The 18,160-nt window shown below is 45.8% G+C and overlaps 1 protein-coding gene across 7 annotated transcripts in view; it reads right to left on the bottom strand.

The window, feature by feature from the left end:
• The window catches only part of PDE10A (phosphodiesterase 10A), a 1,305,213-nt gene that overhangs the window by 90,682 nt on the left and 1,196,371 nt on the right, over positions 1 to 18,160 (bottom strand). For all 7 annotated transcript variants that reach the window (XM_078648625.1, XM_078648626.1, XM_078648630.1 and 4 more), the window contains one exon: positions 11,364 to 11,452. In XM_078648625.1, coding sequence (XP_078504751.1) covers positions 11,364 to 11,452 — 89 coding nt within the window. The remainder of the gene's footprint in view (positions 1 to 11,363; positions 11,453 to 18,160) is intronic.

The following is an 18,160-nucleotide window of genomic DNA, read 5'->3' as shown; positions in this document are numbered from 1 at the left end:
CTGCTAAATTTACCAAACATGATTATTTGCAGGGTTCTACAAATTATGACAGTATGTATTGCTATAACCACTATGGTAATCACTTTTTACATAGATCTGCACAACCTAGAAATGTTTTAAATTATAGTCAATGGGAACATTGTGCAACACCTCCAAAAGGGAGCTCAAGAACCGTCTACGACAAATATTCATATTTTTCAGGTTTTAACACTAGTAATGCTGAAACATTTTATTTTAAATTGTCAAACAAGACAGGAACCAAAACCATGATAACCAACACAAAATTGTTATATTCAGACTCATTGTTTGCACAAATGAATACTTTTGGATTTGATTATTGGGACAAAAATGTTGAATTGAAAAGTGTTTGGGGTACAAAAGATTGGCAAGTACAGGGTATAGAAGCTTTGTTTAGAGCCTGCATGATCCCAGAACAAATGATATTTTTAAATGACACTGTTCTACAAACCATCTGTCTTGGCCTAGCCAAAATCAAAGATTTAAATAACCCGTCTATTCCAAAGCCAACAATGTTTAGCAACACTTCTAAAGATGAAGAGATAGACGTAAACCATTTATTAAACCAAAACAGAACACATCCTGATTGGAAACAGTGGTTGATCTGGCCCACAGATACTAATAACTGTCAAGACAGATTCCTGAACAAAACACAGGGTTTCAAAATGACCAGGCCAGACCCTAGATATCCTCAAAGACATCACCCAGGGATAATAACCACCTACAGTGTGGGCAAATTATGCCTTCAATGGCTACAAACTTCCACACTGCCTGAAATTAAGCAACACCTAACTTTACTTACTGATGGTGCTGACTTGCGTGATTTCATAATGGGACCACGCAAACAGCGTCAAAAGCGTTTCATAGCAGCCTCTGTATATGCAGCATACAATGAGGCCTGGAAGGTTAATCAAATTGAAACAGCAGAAAGAATACGGGAAATTGACCGTATCAATTTGGAAAAATCACTTTCTGTAGTGGACAATGGGTTAATGACTCTGTCCTCCAGAATTTTTTCATTGGACAGCATTGTGTCTTCAGCAATCGATATATTATCGCAAGACTTACTGTTATTACAACATGGTCAGTCACAATTGCGTTCTATTGTACAGCTTGGCTGGACGTTACAAAATCTGCGTTCAGGCCATGTGCCTTGGCGTTTAATCAAGACAACGTCACTATTCCAAATCTTTAACCTTACTGATAGACAAATCGGTATGGCGCAAAAGGGTGCTGATTATACAATCTTGAGCATTGAAAAACTAGAAAGATTACCTATGACACGGAATCATAAATATTCCAATCTCAACCTTCAGGTTTCAATACTGCCAAAAATATATACAGGCTGGCATGTACGAGAAATTGGGAAAGGGGTACCTTAAAACAACTTGGAACCTGCCCTATTCACATGCATGTGTCAGTAATAAAGGCCAGAAAGTGTTTCTTAGTGGCAACAATTGTGCGATGTCACTAAGCGGCACGCTTCTGTGTAACGGAATTAGTTTGCATGGAGCCTGTGAAGGGAATTCATACAACCTTTCATGTCACCAGCAAGGCGCACCTGCAACTGAAATAGAACCATTCTTTCAAAGACTCTATAATGGGAGTTACATTCTTATTGTAGACCGCAGATGTTGTAGTCTTATGCCCGGGACTCCTTATCTAGTCACTACGACTGCGAAGGTCAAGTGCTGTGGACGCTCATTGTTCCCCAGCTCCTTCCCAGACAGGGAGGCAAGGGCATGGCCCGATTTGAAAATTACTTCTATTCGAATAGATACTTTAAGCAGAATGAAAACAGTTCTTCTTCAGACGCCTACCAGGCTCTCGTCATCAAAAGAAACGTATGATCTACAAGTCGCAAGGACGACTGCAAAGATACATACATTATTATCAACTAATTCCCCCGTACATTTCGCGGAAATCCTGAATGAAATCTTAAATATTTCTGATACCAATGGGGTCTCAAAAGTATTTAAGACAGTATTTTCGATGGCATTAACACCATTCAAAGCCATACTGGGTATTTTCCAGATTTCGTCCATTCGATTTTTGGCGGACTTCCCCTGATCCTGGGACTAATTGCAGGAATCCTATTCTTAGTCCTGATTTTTCGTTATGGCAACCCATGTCACAGACAAAACTCTTGCGACAAGGGAAGAAACAATCCTAGCCATTGGATACCGGGACCGGATATCAAAAATCCTGGGACTCTCCCGGCTTAGAGACCTGAACATGACTTGGTTTCTATCATTTCGACCAATGTGGCAAAGATGTGTTTTACCTGTATTGAGGTGTCTGCTATGCGGAGAAGAATGCGTGTTAGACACCTGTCTGACGCTACAATCGGATGCGCCGATGGATGCAGAAACATTGTTGAGCCCGATCAAGGTTCATGCTTTGTGCTGCCCTCAAAGGCTACCAATCCTGATGACGGCATTCGTGGAAGCTTCACCACTACGATTGATGGGTAGTGAAGTTCAAGATGAAAGCAGCATCGAACAGGTACGACCTTCTGTCAGTAATGCAAATCAGAATGTCAATGGAGACAATCATGCGCATGAATGCATGATTAAACCTATTTCCGAGTTAGTGGAACTTTCCCAGGAAGATGTTGACAGTTTTTTCGAAAGCCTAAATGATATGATGTTCTCACCCGAACAGAAATAGAGACTTTTGAGCAAGCTCGCACACGGCGTTCCCTGAATTCGGCCTTCAACTTCAAAAATAAAGTGACATGAACAATTTCGCTCCAGTTCACGGACAGCAGTTTCTTCAGCAGCCCCAAATATTTTTGCATATTTTTCGGGACACTATCTTCTGCTTAAAGTAAGAACTATTCTTAGAGAACTAAGGTTTCTAAATTTTAGATAGCTTATAGACATTAGCGGCCCGCTGGCATGTTCATAAAGATATTTTATTCTGTGATGGAATGGTCTCGAAACTTTTTTCTGTCAGAAACCATTTCATGTGTAATTCTCATATACCAAATAAGCAATAATGTATACAAATGCGATTACTTTGGCATTTTTCTACAGCTTGAGTGCATACAATATATAGGTCTGCAATTTTTCCGTATATTTGAAAATTTCAAAATGCATTTATGTATTTTGGGGTGGTAAGGTATACACACTACTCTATAGTATGTTGTACTATGTTATACTATGCCTAGATTAGTAAATATGTCCATAGTTAGCGTGGAGTGGGTGTCATGTATTCCTATCGGTTCTGAATCGATCCCCCTATTCCTGACCCTATTCTAGTTAAACAAACCAACAAGTTAACTAGCAGTCAGCCCATGAGGCAGAAAACCCCCATGATGCAGATACCGTTATCTGACGCAGTCACACTACGGCACAGGAACGTGTTATCTGATTAGGTCATAACGCTTGCGATCTAATTAGACAAGCGATATTCCTCCAGCCCCTGATAAGGCATACGGAGTTCTCATAACAAATCAAACCTATGACAACCTGGGCAAAACCCTGCGGCCATTGTTTTGATTTCACTGAGAACTTTAGTAAAGAATGTGCTAACGAGCAAATCGTATGACATCTTTATTGACGTATCTATGTCCATCCTTACGTCAATCTCGGCACCTTAAAGGTATAAATATTACCGATCTTGCCATATGCAAACACACGCGTGGTGACGAGACGGAGCAGCCATACTTGCCGAAGCCGAGAGCAGAGCAGACCCCGCTGGCAGCAGCCCCGCCTTCCTGACGCGCTGAGAGACGCGCTGCTTTCTCCTGCCGAGAATCCAGCACCGGCGTTTCTGGGTAGCCCTCGCAGGCAGCCTGGAATATCGAGACCAGAGAGAGAGATACCATTCCTCATTCATCCTAACTTCCAGGTACAGAACTGAATAACCCCTCACAGAGAATTCTTTAGTTATTCACTTGGCAAAAACAAACTTAATTTAAACTGTAACTTTCTATTCCCGCCCACGCATTAGACTTAGGTCAGGTACACGGGGTAGGCGTATTTAGAAACACCAGTTGAGTACGTTTAGTCAAATGTATATGTGTATGTAAATATATTTTATTCATTTAAAACATCATATGGCTTAGAAACCATATCAATGTTTTTACAGTATTACTTTATACTATTGCTTTTTATGTATGCACTTTACTTAGCTATAAGTATTGCAATAATATCGATCCATTTCTCTTGTACGAGAAAAGAGACTGATCAATAAATAACACCTTTTTATTGAACACGCCCGTCTCTTCCTTTTCTCTACATTCTGATGAGACTAAGAATGCACGTACTGACTGAGTAAAATAATTTGCCTTTTGTTCACACGACTCTCGAGATTGACTCTTGATTAGGGGAGAGCAAAGTTGTCATGTTCTATGGTTGTCAGAAACTAAATCCCTTCTTGTCTAATCAGGGAAGTTAATTCCTCCTTGAACATTCGAGAAAGTTTCTAGCGAACTCTGAGCTACGCTGGCAAACCCAAAACTTTAAGTCTAGTATCGACAGTAGTAGACCTAGTTAACGTCTGGCCTAGGCCTTTACTGCTGTAGGTATTATTCCAATGCGCAGAGCCTATTGGGAAGATAGGAACTACACTACAAAGCAGAGGCTCCATAGAGCTTGCAGAACTGTAGGCAGATCAAGGTCAAGGGCCTCAGCTGCTCTACGGAGCACCACAGTATATGTGGTGCCCTCCTCTATGGCTACGGCAGGAGGAGACAGAAAACCAGGCTCAGAGGAGAGGTCAAGGCCACCTGCATCCTCCGACTCTTCCGCCCACTTCTGTTCAGACTCACACTGCCGTGCAAGAGGGTCCTCAGACCCCTCCAAGTTGTCCCCCTCCTCCACTGCCCGTGGCACAGGCGGTGGGGGTGGGACAGGGGAATACAAATGATCCAATGGCGCCGGGAGGGATCCGGCTTCATGTCCTAATTAGGGTCCCAACCTGGGGCAAAATTGTCCGGAAACCTGAGCAATGGCGGAGGTGGAACAAACGGAACCCATTGCGGCGCCGGGAATGGAGCTGCCGGCGGAGGACCCTGCGGTGTCGGAGCCGCCGGCGGAGGACCTTGCGGCGCCGGAGCCGGCGGCAACGAAGGGCCCTCAGCTGGGACCACTGGGCATTAGGCACGCCGGCGGGAGCCCGAGGCCTGAAAAGGCCGTCCATGGCAGCAAGAAAATCTTGCACCTGGGCCGGAGTCGCCAACGGACCCGGATAAAGTGGGTAGGCCACATGACTCTCAGGCTCCAACAGAGCCACTGGAGAGGTACCCCTGGCCCCTTCGCACGCGCTCGGAGCCCGACAGGGGGACACCGGAGAGCCCAAGCGATTCTTCCACTTTTTCTTATGACGTCTCTTGCCCGATTACGAGTGTGAAGACTTCGAGTGCGATGGTGATGGCTCCACGGTCGGTCCCTCAATCGACCCCTGGACCTCGAACGGCACGGAGACGACTGTCGGGCCTCCAGCAGCTTTCGGGATGGCTCCCGTAAAGCCTTCGGAGCCATGGCCAGACAGTCAGAACATGACAGGAAGTCATGTTTGTGCTCCAGGAAGTAGAGGCAGAAGCCATGGGGGTCAACCACCGACATCGTACGGCGACAGGCCACACAGGATTTAAACCCAGGCATCCCTATATGGCACCAGGAGTCAAAGACTCAAAAAGAAAGAGAGACAAAAGTCTCAAAAAAGTTAGTCAAAAAGTGACTAGGGTACATGCTCTAACCGGATATGTGCTTGCTGGCACGGAAAAAGAAAGTACTGACGTCAGCGCGCATAGGTGTCACCTAAGTAGTCTCCGTGACATCATCTCGGCGCATATGACACTAGCGACGGGCACAGAGCAGCACAACGCCACCTTCCGAAGCGCAGGGGTACTGCTGACTAAAAACTTTCCGGATTCAGTCTGATGGCTGAGGATATTCTAAGGTAAGGAATCTATCACTAACGTGTCTCTTTCAGATTACACACAAAATATGTGTCAGACATGGCCTTCTTCTTGTCACAGCAGGGGCAAGGGGCAAAAAGAGATGGCATGACAGAAAAACAATCACTTTCTGTCAAAAAAAATGGTTGTACCTCACTCTAAAACCTAAAAGACATCGAGTGAAAGGTATAAAACAGCAATAAAGTAGAGAATTATTTGACAAAAAAGTCAAAAAGTTAGACCTGTGAATTCCAGGGTCCTGACTGAAGGAGCCGGAAAGAACAACTGAAATAACTGTCACCCCTGAGGTATGATGGGAAGCTGGAGGTCATGGCTGCCTTAAATGGCAAGGTGCCAGTTTTTTGTGTTACAATTGCTTTCATTTTCTATACTGTTGGTTTTCAATGCAGCCGGTAGGCTAACAATGCCTGCTCTTTTGCAGATTATTTTAAGTCTACTCATTAAAAGGAGTTCAAGTAATAATTACTCTTCTGTGGTCTATATTCTAAAGTATGTTAATGCAAAAGCAGTTATTTATAGTTGCACTGTTTAGCCTCCCTTATAGGGGCTGCATTGATGTATGAAAAAATGATATATGTTTATATATATAGAGCTGTATACATACATGGCTTCATTTCTTTTTTTATTACTTCCGAGGTCCCCGCGCATGAGCGGGAATATTCAGTGCTTATGACTATTGATGAGGATTCCCGTGGAAGAGAACACCATGAAATCATCACGAGTGTGCAAGCACACTACCATAACCTAATAATTGTCTCTCACTTTTAAGCTACTGACAAGATTACATGTTAGTAATAAAAGCTTCAATTGGGAGTGATAAACACATCTTTTAAGCGGTGTGATGGGGCATGTAGTGCACTTCTACGATTTGTGTGATCTCTTAACCTCTTTCAAAGTGACACACACTCTTACAGACCCACATTTCTTCATGACCAAATTAAAAGTGGTTGTCGTGGTGTTTGGATAGAATTAAACTGTTGTCACTCTGCATAGTTTAGTGAGCCGTGGATAGTACTTTAATGGGAAACGTGGGTATAGTTTTTTTATTTTTAACATAGACCCTTTCACACACTTTTCGTTCGGCACATGAAAATCTGGAAATGTTACTTTCAAGAACAGGTGAAATCTATTCCGATATGATCAGAAAGTTGCCTATGATTTCAGAAATCCTATTATTTTTTCCGTGGATATTGTAAAATAATCACTTTGTCGTATACAAAAACCATTCAGATAATCAGAAGGGTAATGTTTGTGGCTTTATTGAAAAAGTTACTTATCTACAGTAAAGCTTTCTGGTAGAGACTTTACCTAGCAGTAGATTCCTCACCTTTTGAAAATTTCCCAGGCGTCTATACTGGATCCAAAATATTGTCAGCAGTACCGCTGAGCGCCGGCAGGTGAAGCCTTGCAGCACACCAAGGCCGTTCTGGAAACAACATGCGGAGCCTATATAGGTTCCACTCTCACATGCTGATGTCAGTTGCTTTCAGAGATTATCCGCACCTCCAGACACAGAGCCACAAAAGCAAATTGTCATGACCATTACACAGATTCTTAAACTTAGGATCTTATGAATGGGTACAGTCCAATCATAGAACGGGGAGGATGGGAGGGTCAGTGAGGAATCTGTGGCTAGACAGTACCTCTAACAGAGTCTGCATTACTAAAGGTAAGTAACTTGTTCTTCTGATAGAGACTACTAGCTGCAGACTCCTCACCTTTAGACGGCATGGATACAAAAGCAGTACCTAACTGGAGGTGAGCTGAGAATGGACTAAAACCAGGAAGTCCTGTACAACTCAGCAGGTAAAACGCCTTTCTCGACGGACTTGAACTGTCCAGACAATTGTGCTTTGTGAAAGTATCCTTTTGATAGCCCTCTGGCCAAAGGAGCTTGCACTCCCTAATGCAAAATGGAAAGATGGTCCTCTGTCAGTTGTTGGGGAGATGGTGGAAGGTAGAGAAAAAAAGGGGAGAGTATAACCCTTCCGAAAATTTGCAGGGCCTACCTGTCTGATGCTATGGCCTGCAATACTGGCATGAATTTTTTTTCGGAACCGGCCTCCCACAAGGTGGCCATGCTCCACTAGGGACATGGTAAAGGGATTTTTCAAGTGGGGCTAAAGGGCCTAAAGTGGACTGGGCAGCCCGTGAACTTTAACCATGGGGGCAGTGGGCACTACACCTGTGAAACTGTTGGGCGTCATGCTTGGATTTTATTTGTTGGTGGTATGGAGGTAACTCTGCCAAAACCGGAAAAGGATCAGTAGTGTTTACGCAGCTGGAGAGGTGGGAGCAGATAAGGCCAAGGAGCGCCATGTGGCCCTTCTTTCCCTGACCCACTCGAAAGCAGATTCTGTCTTGCCCCAAATAGGTGAGTCCCATCGAACCGCATGCTAATGAGGGAAGAGTGGATACTGCCTGAAAAACGGTTGACCACAACCAGGTGTGGCGACAAATGGCAACACTGGTGTCGATGGTCCACCTGATGGAATCTGGTTTACAAGCCACAACCAATCGTGACCTCAGCAGCAGGCCTGCCATCCGGAATAGCCTGGGCAAAGACATGTCTGAGATCTTCCGGGACACCTTGGAGGACTTGCTTCACCGAGCTACAAAGGGAGTGGAATGCTACTCAGCAGGCAGTTATCATTTACTGACCTGAGACCTAAGCTGATGAATGAAAATAATCATTTGCTAAAGGTTTCAACACGTTTTGACACGGTCTGGGGAGTTGGGCACATGTTGGGATTGGCCTTACTTGCAGAAGCTTACACCACTAGATTTTCAGGTGAAGGGCGCTGAGAGAGAAAAGAGGGATCACACAGTGCAGGACAAAGATATCACGAATTCTTGCGGTTGTCTGTATTATGCCACAGCAAGGTTTGGCCCATGCACCATTAAGGTGTCTGTTAAGGCTTCATTAAATGAAAGGAGGTGCCTTGAAGTGGTTTGCTCTGGCTGCAGAACTTTAGCCAGTACGTTAATCTTTCCCTCCAAGGTGGGGAGTTGTAGTTCAGGACTTCAGCCACCCTACGGACTACCATGATGAAGGAAGTGGACTCTCATGTAGCTGGTCCAGGGGGTGGGGTTTCAGAGGTATCAAGACCACTAGTCTCCTGCAAGTCATTATACCAAGTATCAGCTTGATAGGTTGACCGAACTCATCGCCCAGATCATAATCATCCGTCTGTGCCAAAAAGAGAATGGAAGGTGTGCTGTGCTTGGAGAGTTTGCAGTCCGATTAAAGGAACTGTAGCCGAGCGCTGAATTAACGAAGGTTGGACCAGCACCATCTCGGAGTTGGACAGGAATATGGGAAGCTCCTTGTACGGTGTCAATGGATTAGGTAACGGCGTTGAAGTCCCAAGAACTGGTGTGCACCTCGGCGCTGAAGATGGGGTCCAGAGTAGGGCCAGAGGTGCTGTAACGGACCTTGAGGGCCCAACTGCTGCCAAGGGCGAACCTGTCAGCAGTACTTCAGGTGGAAGGCCTCTTGGTTCCTATCGGCCTGAAGGTTTGCCAACGAAGTCAGCAGGGAGCCAAAGAAATGGAGCATAGCTGCACAGAACTCACCGATCTGTTGCAGAGTGGCAGAAGGTAGCAAAATGTTCGCGGTAATGGAATCAGTTGTGCGGAATCACCGCTAAAGTTGGTTGTCCTCGGGAGCGAGATCTAGAGCCATGATGCCACCCCTACACCTGCTAAGACTAATGTGAGTTAAGTTTTTTGAATGTTTCATTTTAGACCTATTGGATGACTTGGATCACAACAAAGACTCACAAGATTGGCTTTATTGACTCCTGGAGCAGGAACCGGACTGGGACAAAACCTTGGACCTGGATTTAGAATGGTCTCGGCGAGGAATCTTATTGTGCTTGGTGATTTAAAGTTTTATCTCGCAGTCCTAGATGGCCCTCCGGTTTATCGACATGCAATCTCTGCAGGCCTGAAGATCATCTGTTACAGACATTTGTTTGCAACTCTCACTACAGGGCTTAAAACCTGGTTGTTTTAGGGGGACACTCCTATACACACTGTTGGAGATTTAGAAAAAATATTGCGGTAAAGGGTCTTTGAGAGACGAGAGGAAGCTGCGGATCTGTGCAAGGAGGCGGAGAAAGAAAGGAACTGACGTTAATGATCAGGAGTAATACCTACATAGACTCTGCACATCATTCCCGGAACGGTGTGGGTGCAAAGCCGCACAGTGTCAACTACTGGAGTGCAGAGTACTAATGAAAAGTATCCAGATCCAGTCTGGCGACTGGGGAATAATAAAAAAGTGAGGAATCCACGGCTAGAAGTTTCTGTCACAATGTATAGATCATCAATGCACCGTTTTTCCCATCCTGCCAGAAGCACCACATTCTGACACACCCATGAATAGGCCAGTCTTGTTCTGGCCCAAATGCTCTACCGAGTGTACAAGTGCATCAAAATCAGACATCGTCATGTGGGTAGGCCAACTTTTCTTATTATTAGAAAAAACATTCATTCAACCTTGTATTTTATTTGTACTTCTTGAATGTTATTTCACCAGAAACATAAGGATTGGTTCACATGCGTCATGGGGATTGTCATAACTATACCAAACTGAAATTTATATTACGTTACAATTGTTAAGCAAAATTCCCATTGATTTTGCCACTATTTTAATTCATTTAAAAAAAAAAAAAAATCTCATCTGATTAATTTTGTGTTTATGATTATATGTATTGTGTTACACATTGTATTATTGATACAACTTTTAGCAACGTTTTTTAACGATTTCCTGAACTTTCCCCGACCTACTTGTTTCCATGATTGATTGCCTAGAAGTTCTTTTTTACTTGAATTTTTTACTTGGATTGTCATAACTATGCCAAACTGAAATTTATATTACGTTACAATTGTTAAGCAAAATTCCCAACATGACACCACGTTACATAACTATGCACAATTTGCTGTACAAATTTACAGCAAAACAAAGTTTAGAGAGAAAATAATGTGACTGATTGTCTGTGGTGCTTGGTTTAAATGGATTTTCATGTAAGGAAGCATTTTGTGCTCAAATATAGTGCAAAATATGTGTGCCCTTCTCACAATTACGCGTAAATGCATATCCGTTTCTGAAATTTTGAGCAATTACGCAAAAGCAAAATACAAGAAGGTACGAATACATTTCTCAATGTGTTTTTTTAGTAATCAGTAAACAAAGTTTATTTTCAAGGAAAATAGGGATTTTACATATGCAGAAGAAAAGCATATGTAGCATTTTAATGACATTTCCTGTAGTCTACGTGGATCACACTCGGGTGTTAGAGCGCTGTGGTGTCTTTGAGCACACAACATCGATCATAATTTACTTTGGAACCAGTCCCGAAATAGAAATGTAAACACAAATTGTGAGGTGGGAAGAGTCGCCGATGCTTACCTGCATGCCTGTAGGAGAGGCCGTGCAGGAGGAAAGATCTGTGTGAGGGTTGTGTAGCAGGGAATGGCAACTGCATTGTAGAAACCAATCTGTAAGAAGACACACATTGTAAGTATAATTCAGCAGGGTTATGCAGAACAATAAAATAAAAGCACATCTCGCTTTGATGGTATTTTGATGTTTGATTTTAATGTTGCAGCATTTATGCCTCACCACCGAAAAACAAGAGTCCCGCGTCACGTCTTCAGTGAATTTAAAAGAAAAATACACTGATAAAGTCTTTAATATGTGTGCAAGTGAGGAGGCCCTGGAAAAATTACAGAAGTGCAGATAAAACCACTAAGGTCGTCATTCCATGTTGAATGCACAAGAGTAGTGCATGACAACAGTCTAGACCACTGGGAATCTTTCCAGGCAGCATTCCAACCCATCGTTTCCCACCCACTGTGCCACTCTAGACAGAGGCCCACCTTATTCAAATAAGTAGTGAGCATGGTCCTCATGTGAAAAGTCTATCCCGAACTGCCAGGGAGGCGCCACCCAGAAGGGAACACAAGCAACCCCAATGGATTTCTGCCTTATTAGGCCTCACCGACGAGCTACAATTGGGATTCTGTGGCACGGTGAGCAAGGGAAACATGTCTGGGCATACTCTTGGCCACTTAGGGCGTTCTATCACACAATGTAATTACCTAAGAAACACAGACTAGAATGTAGCCCAGAGTAATTACCAGTGGTTGAGATTAATTCAAGCATTCCACCCATCACTTTTATGTTTACATCAGTTTGAAGTCCTATATGCAATAATTATGCCGAAAACTGGCCGGTGCTGACTATGTTTTAGGACTCCAGCTGGCACTTACTGATGAGGCCCAAATAGATCAAAATTGTCTGAGATTGCTTATCTTCGTGTTTAGAGGGGACCTGGCCTGGCAGTTGGCGCTGGACTGTTCTTACTGGAGTAGGACCAAGACTGATTTGCATTTGGCTGGGTCCTGTCTTAGATGGTGTGGCGGTCACAAGAACGCTTAAAGTACTCCACTAATCACTTTGTTTACTACAGAACGGTATACCCCAACATATCTAGTAATTACAGGCACATTTCACTGCTTCCATTGTTCATCAAGGTTCTCAAAAAATATAAGCTGTTCTTGACCATGTACAATCAAGTTTTATAGCCTCCTATCGCATGGTGTAGGCCGAGTTATAATTGCAGGCATGCTTCACCGGACAGCACACCCAAGGACTGTGCAGCCTTGATTCTTTAAGATCTATTTGCCAACCTACACACTATGCCTCACAGGATACTATTTACTAGGTTTAGTAGGATGGATTTCAGAGATTTGACATAAAATTAGCTCTCATTCTATCTTTGAAGACAATAAATAGTGGAAACAACTGGTGAAAATAGCACCCTCCTTTTCTGAGGCAAACCAGAGAAACATTGTAGAGTACAGCAGGGTTCTTCCTTGATCCATACACTTTTAAATATATGTGTGGCTCAGCTGATACGCCCTTTTGGCTACATCTTCATGATATACGTAGATAACATGTAATTTATCTGGACTGACTATGGAATACAAACAAGAACATTTCAGATGTTGTCTCTCAACGGTGAACAAGTGGATGCATAACAACGTTCTAAACTTAACTTGGACAAGACCAAGATTCATGTGATTGGAAAATCCTAAATGGGATGGACCTCTAGTTGGTGTTCAGCTGAGCTAGGACCTCCTCTAACTCCCAGTACAACAGTAAAGAATTTGTGTTTACACAGTGACAATCTGCTTTTGCTTAACTCTCGGGTAAACAAGGTTGTACCAATCTGTTTCTTTCTACTCAAAAACATTAACACAAATCTATTTTGCTTCAGCAATAATGTTTGAAGTAAGTCTTAATTGTTGATAATTTCCAGACTTGACTATTTCAACAGTCTCTTTGTTTGAGCTAGTAAAAACAATGAGAAATGACAAATGATTCAGACCCCCCCCCTTCTCCTGACCGTTGGATTACAAAGACAAACGCATGTCACTCCTTAAAGACGTCTTCTTCCTTTCCTTCCTTTCAAAAATGGGATTTTATTTAAGGCTCTCTCTGGACAGGCCTCAAATATCGCCAAGCCACATTTCTTTAAGGCCTGGTCCTCGAACCAGGATTTGGTCATTCCCCATTATAAAAAAAATATTTCAGCAGGTGTCCAAGACTTCTGCTTTTTGACTCCCAACCACTGGAATTACCTTTTTTCTCTCAATTAAAACAATTGGCATTTTTTGAAACTTAGGTAGGATAAATTGATAATAGATAATGTAGATAATTTACATGTTAGTTACCTTTGGTACAGCTCTTGCAGGTGGATAGTCTATCGAACTCCAGATTCTTCACCTTCAAGATATACCCAGGCGCCACACTGGATTTGAAGATTTAACAGCAATGCTCCTGTGCAACAATAGTTGGTTTCATATGACTTGGCACTAACTTTGCTCTGTTATGTAAGGGACGAGCTGGGCCACATAAGCGTCAATCCTGATTGCTGATGTCAGTTTCTTTCTGGACTCTGTCTGCGCCCAGAGATGTGAAGTCCAGCTATGATCAGCTATACCAGTGTCCAGATTCCAATTTAAGGACCTTTTGATATTGGAAAGGAGATCATAAAACAGAACAGGAATGAGGAAGGGCAGTGAGGAATCTGCAGTTAGATAGAATATTCACCCAAAAGAGTGTTACTGGAGATAAGTAACTTGTACTTCTGATGGATACCCTAAACTGAGGATTCCTCATCTTTTGTATAGATACCAAAGTCGTACCTCCCAAGATGGTAGGTCAGAAAACAAGGGCTGGCTGCCAACGGTCTGTGGCCAATATATACCTGCCTGTTTACTGGACGTTAAGAACAAGGCTTATTCTAGCTGCCAGTCATGGTCTTATTAAATGGGAGTTAAGGCTCTGATTAAGTTCGTCAGGTTGTAAAACGTCTTTTAGAACATTGGTTTTGACCTGCATGGTAGGCAACTGCAGGTCTAAAACCTCCACCATGCATCTCATCACCCGGGGCAAGAAGGCACTCTTCTGTAGGTGGCCCAGGATGAGATCACAAGGAGTGTCCAACGCATTGGCCTCCTGTAAGTCAAGATATAGATTGTCATCCTTGTAATGTTGGGCAAAATACACCCTCTCTTCACCATTATCATCTCCAAAGGGAGGTTGGCTCTGGTCATTGTCAAAACCGAAACGTTTTTGGAGGGCGGTGATCCGGAACCAAGATAAAGGTATGGTTCTGTCAGAATCAGAATGGACTGGAGCTGCGTGCATTAATATGGCGACAAGATGAAACCTCACCCGAGATGGATAGCTTGAACTGAAAAAGGACAAGAGGAGTAGTGTCATCCTCTGGCACCTGTTGCGTAGATGCCAGCATCTATGACACAGGGACTGACCTGGATCTTGGTGGCAAACTAGAAGTACAAGTTACTTACCTTCGGTAATGATGTATCTGGTAGAGACGATTCTAGCCACAGATTCCGTCATGTAGAATTATCCCCAGGCGTGAGACTGAATCCGGCAACTTTTTGCCCAGCATCCCTGCGCGCCGGGTGGACGGCATCATTCAGCTATGCCCAGGCGTCGCACGCGTACGTGATGTCAGCGAGGTCACACAAGTCCCACCCCGGTACGCCTACGTCAGTTTTCTTTTAAGAACTTTTCCGCGCCACAACGCGGAGCCATCAGACAAAACTGTGGGAGTAAGGGAACAGTGTGCAAAAGAGCAGAAAAATTGGAAAAAGGAATGGTGACAAACACCACCATAAGGAGCAGAGTCAACCCTGCAGTACCCAAAGGCAGGGAAGAAGAAAGAACAGGGCGCAGCCCTGAGCAGCCACCCGGCCAGCATGTAGACAGCCCCCCCTTGAGACAAGGGACACAAGCAAAATGTCACAACAACATGTAGCAGGGCCATGAACCCAACCAAGAATAACGATGGGGCACCAGTTGCAAGACAAACAAGGATCGACAACCTCCAAGGCAACCCCGGCACAGAGTGCGACAACCCCCCAAGGGGCAAAGGGCAAGGCACGACAAGGTGACCCCAACTCAGAGGTTAGCAGAGGCCCCAGGACCCTTAGTAAGCAAGAGGGAGGGAGGGAACGAGAGGAAAGGCAAGCCTCCAACCTGGAACAGCCAGAACAGAGGGGCACAGGAGTACCCCTAGATCCATCCTCCAAAGCACCAATAGAGGAAGGAACAAGAAACAGGACAAAAACGCCTGTCAAAAGAACAAAGAATGCACCCACCGGAGACATAGCCACCCCCGGGCGGCGAGTGCAACAGACCAAACGAAAGATCCTCGCAGCACGGGGAGGAAGGGCGGGGCGTGACGGAATCTGCGGCTAGAATCGTCTCTACCAGATACATCATTACCGAAGGTAAGTAACTCGCACATCTGATAGAGACTACTAGCCGCAGATTTCTTAACGTAGAATAGATACCCTAGCCACACCCCCGGGGAAGGAGGGTCTGAGAAAGGACCTCACCAGCCTGGACATAACAGAGGGTCCAACAGGCAGGCGAAGAGCCTCGTCCCCCCAGGCAAGGGGGAACCCCCACAAGCAGAACACTACCGACCCCAAGGGGGGCGTGGGAAGAAGGAAGAAAAAGAAGAAAGGAAGCCCGTTCACCCTCAACAGAGAAACCAAGGGCAAGTCAGGGGAGGCCAAAGCACCCCACGCTCCTACAAGGCAACAGAACCTCCAACCAACGCCAGGGCAAGGAAGAGGAAAACAATAACCTAGAGGACCCAAGGAAACGAGGGAAAAGAAGGTGAGCCCACCACAGTCGGGAGGCAAAAGACCAGACAGAACAGCGCCGACAGCAAGAAAACAGTCAGAAGCAGGAACTTCATCCCGGGGCCCCCCCGGAAGACCGACCAGGCTACACCAGGAAGAAGAAGGAGGAACACACCATCTCAGCCTCCAAAATAGAGAACATGAAGTTGAAGAAGGGCCCGGACACTCTGTAGCGAGGGGTCCGTGCACACGACTCAAGAAGCAGAGCCACGATGCTAGGTCGCAGAACAGCAGGTCAGACCTAGTACACAGCGCAGCGACCCCGAGGAAGACACCCCGGTGCACCACCAAGACAGTCTAATCCAGCAAAGGGAAATTGCACCTGCAACGTACATGAACACCATGGAGAGCAGAAGCCCGAAGGCTACCACAACCCCCTGGCACAGCATAAGCTATATAACAGCTACCACTACCCCACATAGGGTAAGTTAAGTCCCAGGACATGGGAACCCTCTTTGGAAGAACTTCAGCAGCAGAGGACAACAGAAAAAAACTCATGGGGGAAAAAAAAAAACAGCAGAAGGCTTATCAAGCAGCCCAAGAGAAAAACAGAAGGCCTAATCTCAGGGCCAATCTGGGGCAGGTAAAGCAAAAACACACAGCAAAAAAGGGCCGTCCAGCAGCCAACAGAACCACAGCCTCAACAAGGAGGGCTTGAGTGGCCATAATACACATAGAACTACAACATCGAGGACAACTCGCCCAAAAAGGAAGAGCATCATCAAGAGCTAGCCCATCTCACCGGTTACTGAGGGGGAAAGGGAGGGAAGAAGGAGGAGGAGGCCAAAGCTCCGCTAAGAACCTCCGGATGGCTGAGTCCGCCAGGGCGTGAAACCGAAGGGTGCCATCAAAGGAACGATCCACCAGACGTTCCCGCACATTTTCTGGGAACACACTATCCCGAAACCACGCATGGCTGCGAAGGGCCACAGAAGAAGCCATGGCACGACCCAGTACCTCCAAGATGTCCAGAGTGGAGTGCAGAATAAACGCCGCCAGCTCCCGGCCATCTAAGGCATGGTCCCGCAAATCAGAGAAGAATGGAGCGAAACTTCAAAGGGGAGCAGCAGCTCCCTTCCACCAGAGTCCTGGTGGAGAACCTCCAAAAGATGATCCGTGGGGAAATGGGCAGTCGGATCTCTCATGCGCAGAATTCCCACAGCCGTAGAAACAGCGCGAGCGAAGGCCGCACTCGCCTTCGTAGGACCTCGCGGTGGAAAAAGCAGCTCCTCTGTGGACGAAGGCCGCAAACTAAGACGGCCGTCCCCGAAGCCAGCCGGAGAGGGCAAGGGCCAGGCCCGACAGGGGGAAAGAGGCGCTGAAGACTGGGTGACTTGTGGTTCCTCTGGCAAAAAACGCGGCGATGGCAGGGAGCCATCCTTCGATGATGCCGGGGAGAAAGCCATGACGCGGCGGCCCGTCTCCGGTGAGGACAACACCAGCAGGCACGTAACCTCTGGAGAAGAGGGGTCGTCCGAGGACAAATCTGCGATCTGACGCCTGTCCAGTGCTGTAGAATCCGCAACCTGGAGCAGTGCGTCGTCGTCCAACACCACAGGAGACACCGGACAAGCCTCCACCTCTTCACACAGCGCCGGGGGCTGGGATGTAGCCAAGGTGGTCAAGGGGCGGCGCCGGAACGGCGCAGACTCGACCTCCAACGAGGCAGCCACCTGCGTGGAGGAACGAGAAGCAACTGGGGAGCGACTAGGGGTCCCCCACCAACCTCAACCCATGGGGGAACGAGAGAGGTCTACCGATCCCCACGACGGCGCCAAGGCGACTCAACCTCCGGCGAGGCATTCACCTGTGCGGAGGGACGAGAGGGACCCGGGGACCGACCAGGAGTCCCCCCGCCAGCCTCGACCCACAAGGGGACGAGAGGGGCCCTTCGACCCCTGTGGCGCCGCCGGCCTCGACTCGATCTCAGACAAGGCAGCCGCCTGCTCGGAGGAA

Source organism: Lissotriton helveticus, chromosome 6, assembly GCF_964261635.1.
Source record: "Lissotriton helveticus chromosome 6, aLisHel1.1, whole genome shotgun sequence".
In the NCBI taxonomy this organism is placed as follows: domain Eukaryota; kingdom Metazoa; phylum Chordata; class Amphibia; order Caudata; family Salamandridae; genus Lissotriton; species Lissotriton helveticus.
This window is presented reverse-complemented; position numbering and strand designations above follow the sequence as displayed.